Below are 5699 nucleotides of genomic sequence, written 5' to 3'. Positions count from 1 at the left end.
TGATCTTGAACATTGTAAATATATCATTTTGAAACATTATAATGTTGTGCAGAGATTGCATTGATTTTACAAGACACTTCAACCTACTAGTTCATTTTCTATTGGCTTGCCTTAGAGCGTTTTCTTTGCAACATCAGGTGCAAATGCTAGTTATTATTTTAACAATATAACCCTGGGAGGATTTAATGAAACTTATCCTCATACTCCCAATATGGCATAGGTTTCAACTACCAAATTTTATTAAAAAGGTGCGCTGAACCAACAAATTTTATTAAAAAAAAAAAAACTGAATCACACCGTACAAACAGCAATTACGAGATGTGATAGAGTCAGCTGCTGATTGGGACTGTGCTCGGTAGGCTATGACCCATTATGAATGATTGGAAAAGTTTTAACGCCCTTTCAGGTTGGAAAAGTGGAACTTCATGCCCAGACCCTCTTACCGTTGCGAAGGTAAGCCCTTCGTATCCTTCCGTCCATCCTCCAACCGTCTATTAATCAATAGCCAAAAACTAATTAGCAAAATCTTTGAACGTGACGACAGCAATGACCATGCTAATATCTTTGTGAAAATGGAGAGAGAAATGCCCACCTGATTATCGACATACCATGGATACCATGGAATTGTAATGGGAAGACTCAGTTGATTGATTGACAACCTGGTTCCAGTAACTGGAACTGCAGGGTCAACGTCGCCGCTGTACATGAAAAGACCAACGATTCCAATTAACAAATCTGCTCTCTGAATTTAAAAGTAAAGATGTAAACTGCATTCTCTTGAAAATCAATCCCTATTTAACTTGGATGAACTCATTGGCAATAAAAAAACGATTATGCTGGAGAGCAATAAAAATCTGGATGGAAGATATTTGTGCGTTTAATGGAGAATATCTGGATTTATTTATGAGTATTAATCACTATTCACTATAGTAAGTCAGAGTAAGTCAATGATTATATTGAATGGTTCATTGATTTTTATTTTTGTTGGTTAAATTCGGTTTAAAAATAGATTAATATTTAATAGACAAGATGATATGATTAAATGGTTCAGTGTTTTTTTATTTTTGTTTATTAAATTTGGTTTAAAAATAGATTAATATTTTATAGACAAGATGAGAAAATAGCCAATGACATATTAATTATTATAAGTAAGTTAATGATTGGTTAATTTATTAATTTTAATCTATTCAATATTAGATTAATAAATATATTTTGTGTTTGTTAAGGGATTTGAGTGGGAATATCTAATTCCTACTTGTTTCTAGTTGTGATTCTTTAATTGTAGGGAGTCTATTCCTAGTAGTTAGGATCCATTCCTTAGTTTGGTGTGTGGTTGAGAGATTTCCTCAACCAATAAATTGTGTGTCTAAAATAGTCTCCCTATCTTAAAACAACACTTTGTATATATATAATTGTATTTGATTAATAATTTGAATCTGGATTCTCAGTTTTTAAGTTTGAATTCATCAGAAGGTTTCATCTATAACTTAAAAAACAAAGATTCACGAGCATCTAAACTATAAAAATTACAAAATTACTAGAAATCACTTTCTAAAATAACTTAACAATACACTCATCACCTTCTATTTAAAGCCTAATAAATCTATTAAAGGAAAAAATAATACATAAATCATTAATTTACTAAATAATGCAAAATAATTTTAACATAATAAATACCTGTAAACCCAAATCCTAAGACCTGCCGCAATAAGCTCTTTGTATATGGGAAGAACGGAGAAGGCTGAATCCGTCCAGGAATTGAGAACGCTTAAACTACCATTCATGAAGGAAACTCAACGGTCATTTATATCGATTTGCTGAAGGATCAATCAATTCAACTCGACCAAAATGAAAAAGTAGATGCCACACTATATTAAACACACCTGCAGCCAGTCCAATTGTAGGGAATATGCGTAGTATTAGCATGAAGTGCCGCCTGAACATCAGGGCGATTATAATATATCTCTGCGTAGTTTTCAATGCAGGGGTCGTAGCCAGCTATCCTTCTTGGGAACTGTCAAAGAACCAGATAAGAGTCATATAATTTTAGACATCATTACTTAAATTCACAAGACGTAGACTAATAGTTTCATGATTTATACCGATTTTGTCAATCTGGCGACCCTCACAGTCCCTACCGATGGCGGGCATGGTGGGGTATAAATATCATAGGGATCTATGTAACCCGTTTCATAGGCGGCATTCTTAAGGTAATTATTACAGGCCGTTGAAAGAGTCTCTTGCTTAAAATTGCAGTTGTTCATAATGTTACTATAAGTAGTATCCGATATCAAAGCATGAGACCACAAGTACTGAATACTGCCAACGTTGTCATAGTATTTGTCCATCAGTGCATTTCCCACCTAGTGCACAGTATAAAATAAAATAAATAATTGCCTTTAAATTAATCCGAGTCTTGAAACAATATCTATTATTCACCATACTCAATAAAAGTTTAAAATGCCGATACTCACCATAAAGCCCTTGAGATTTATGCAGGGATTAGAATTTCCTTTGTTGTATTCATAGACTTTCTTCGCTAGCTGCGGGACATAGTGCCCTGTGTTCACAATTAAATTTAGACCGTTTCAATTTACATGTTTGAAATTAAGATTTATAGATTTTTGCTTTGTGTCATGAGCATAGTTACCAAATTTGAATTCGAATTCAATTCGATATGGAAAAAATTAGATTACTTAAAATTCAATACAGGAAAAATTTCAGAAATATAGATCTTATAAATTTTAATTATCTAAAAAAAATATATATGTTTTTATTTTCTATCTTCTTGAACTAATTATCTATAAACTAAAATAATTGAAAATACTATAAATATATTTAATATTATATAATTCATAAAAAGAGGACCATAAACTACATTATTTTTAGAAAAAAGTAAATACCTCAAATCATAAATTTTAATATTTCTTAAAAATTTAGGCAGTATTTAAGATACGGCCCAACTTGGTAACTATGGTCCTGAGCAGTTCTCAAGCGTATATAGTTTTATTTATTTAAAATGAGATCACAAAACTTGCAGAAACCACATCCCACAAATAACTATTACACCACACTGTCAAGACTTACCAAGACCACGCTATTAAGACTTACCAATTAGCATATATTGCCCAGTTTCCAACTGTATATATACTAACCTGCGTAGCTCTGCCCGCATATGTAAAATTCTCGATACTTGTATTGAGGGAATCTCTGGAACCAGTTGATAAGAAAGGCCAACGAATCCGCAGCTACCATGTCCGGCAAAGAGTGTCAGTATTGTAATATTAACATGTGGGTAGCAATGAGATAAAATATTAAAGTGTATGTAGTAGGTACCAGTGCGGTTGTCCCCATTATCCAACAAGTTGGTGGAGGTATTTGTGTCCCCATTATCCAACAAGTTGGTGGAGGTATTTGTGTATGAGAATCCCACTCCAACAGGAGATTCCAGAAAAAGCAAGTTTGCATCTGCGATCGTCATCATAAGCCGGAATAGTACTAATTTACTCAGTAATCAATAAAGAGATTGGATATCTTAATTAAAACATCATGTTTTTGACATGGAATTGTGGAAAAATTAACTCACATTTGTTCCAAGAATAGTGATTTAAATACAGTGAAGAAGCGTTTTTATGAATCCGGAAAGGTCCTACTTCCTCCGATTCTCCATATGCTATTGAAGAGCATCCTGGACCTGCAACTCATGCATTAAACAATTATCAACTTGATGTTACTACAACATCCTGGACCTGCAATCCCAGGCATTAAACAATAGTCAACTTTATAGTTGAGGAAGTTAATTTTTTCCCAATCCAAATCAACCTCCATAAATGGTTGATTATCTATAATTAAATTAATGAAAGCTGAAACGTCCATTTTCTCTGAAAGCTGAAACGTCCATTTTCTCAACCTCCTACAGAAATTATCTGTAATTAAATTATCTGAAAGCTGATTATCTGTAATTAAATTGATGAAAGCTGAAAACGTCATTTTTCTCAAATTAGACAGACAAAAGATTCATTTTGAGAATTCCTATTCAAGACTAGGATATTTGCTATAATTCTGAACAAGTTAGCCCGAAATCTATAAAACAAAACAATAAATAAATGACAAAGGAAAAAAAAAAACAAAGATAAATTAAAGGAACATCTTCACTCTTAACCCACCTCCCACTCTATAAGTTGTAACTGTTATCAAATTTTAATCAGATTGTTATCAGGAAAGAAGTGCAATCTCGTGATCAGTGAATTACCGGTCACCAATATTGGGACAAGTCCCAGTAGAAATATTGTTTTTGGGTTAATGTTAAAAATATGCATTATACATGTGTATTTTTAAAATGGTTTGAGTATAATTAAATTTTATATTTGGAAGTATTTAGAAAATATAATAAATATAAATAAATTTCAAGTATCAATGTAAATAAAATTTCAAACATTAATATAAATAAAATTCAAACAATTAACTAAACAATTAACTTTACTCCTGTCTGAATAAAAAGACCATCTTAACTTAAACCCATCTGAACTTACAAAAATAAATAAAACATCATATCTTTTTCATATTTTCAAATTATTCAATTACCCCACATAAAAAAAGTCCATCTTAACTTACAAAAATATATAAAACACATAAAAAAAGGTTCATTTTAACCTACAAAAATATATAAAACATACTACTCCAGTACTATGTGTCATGGGTGATTTCAGGCTGGTCATGAATATGTGTCCATTATCGTACAAATTAAGTTTGAGATTGATAAAGGTTTGGCCTGTACATAGTCGTTAGTTTTTCGAACATAAAAAGAAAGTAGTCGACTCTGCGCACAATCTCACTTCATATATCTTTAGGAATCAGCAAATTATAAAAATAAAATATTTCACCCAATCTGATACAAATTCTACAGAGAAGTTCTTGACTAAATATGTGGATCTGAAAGTTGTACAGACCTCCATTCAGCCACAATACCAGAGGCAGCTTCGAAGAATTTTGCCGATTGGCCTCGGTTAACCAATAGAAGAGAGCCCTGCCTTCCGTCTGATTGACTGTAACATAGCCGGCGTATTGATCGAATGAGACAGGGGGCTGGCCTGGGAGACTAGTTATTTTGTCTGCGGCCTGATCACTTCTGGACACGTGCGGCACCGAAAGTAGCAAAATCATCAGCATCCATAACAAGGTCCACATCGCTATTTGATGAGAATTGGGTACTGGGGCTCACAGACAGAAGCGATTCTGCAATGGATCCCCGAAAATAAAAAGCGTTTTAGAATGTGAAGGATAGATCTGCATACCATCCGACTGCAATTATATATATAGAGAGAGGTGAATGCAAAATTCAGCCATGTGGCGTACGTGGCTGGGCTTTCAGTGAATCTATCTAGTCACAGATGAACGTTGCGTGTGAATTTCCTGTCTATTCGTGAACAAAATACAACCCACGGGTGTCACATCCTAAATGGAGTCAATGATGGCTGTCTATATTATATAGACGACAGGTTTTTGTTGTTGTGTTTTTCTTAGATAATAAAACTATAAACTTATTTGCCCTCGCAACGTCCTCACCCCAATCTCGTTCTGACTAATAACATCATAATAGAGTTATATCAGACTAATAACATCATGGAAATTCTTTTAGAAATTTCTGATACATGTAGAATTGGTCCTCTGTAATAATAAACAAATATTTAAATTATGAA

General features: G+C 33.1%; 1 protein-coding gene across 1 annotated transcript; it reads right to left on the bottom strand.

The window, feature by feature from the left end:
• Positions 1 to 329: 329 nt before the first annotated feature.
• LOC149164053 (putative serine carboxypeptidase-like 23) lies at positions 330 to 5187 on the bottom strand. The gene is made up of 10 exons (XM_089429355.1): positions 4950 to 5187; positions 3587 to 3694; positions 3337 to 3468; positions 3156 to 3248; positions 2475 to 2560; positions 2103 to 2363; positions 1884 to 2014; positions 1678 to 1773; positions 593 to 698; positions 330 to 491 (listed from the first exon to the last, which is right to left on the bottom strand). Exons 1-10 carry the CDS (start codon positions 5185 to 5187, stop codon positions 330 to 332), a joined length of 1413 nt encoding a protein of 470 aa, XP_089285481.1.
• Positions 5188 to 5699: the final 512 nt, after the last annotated feature.

This window comes from Pinus tabuliformis, chromosome 5_1 (assembly GCF_031772625.1).
Source record: "Pinus tabuliformis cultivar Carrire ecotype Pingquan chromosome 5_1, CPIR1, whole genome shotgun sequence".
NCBI lineage: Eukaryota > Viridiplantae > Streptophyta > Pinopsida > Pinales > Pinaceae > Pinus > Pinus tabuliformis.
This window is presented reverse-complemented; position numbering and strand designations above follow the sequence as displayed.

Excerpts from the sequence above, each read along its gene's own strand:
- LOC149164053 (XM_089429355.1), bottom strand. The coding sequence starts at position 5,187 with ATGTGGACCTTGTTATGGATGCTGATGATTTTGCTACTTTCGGTGCCG. Across the intron at positions 3,469-3,586 it reads TCACTATTCTTGGAACAAAT|ATGCAAACTTGCTTTTTCTG; the intron begins GTGAGTTAATTT and ends TGACGATCGCAG. Across the intron at positions 3,249-3,336 it reads TAATGGGGACAACCGCACTG|CTGCGGATTCGTTGGCCTTT; the intron begins GTACCTACTACA and ends CGGACATGGTAG.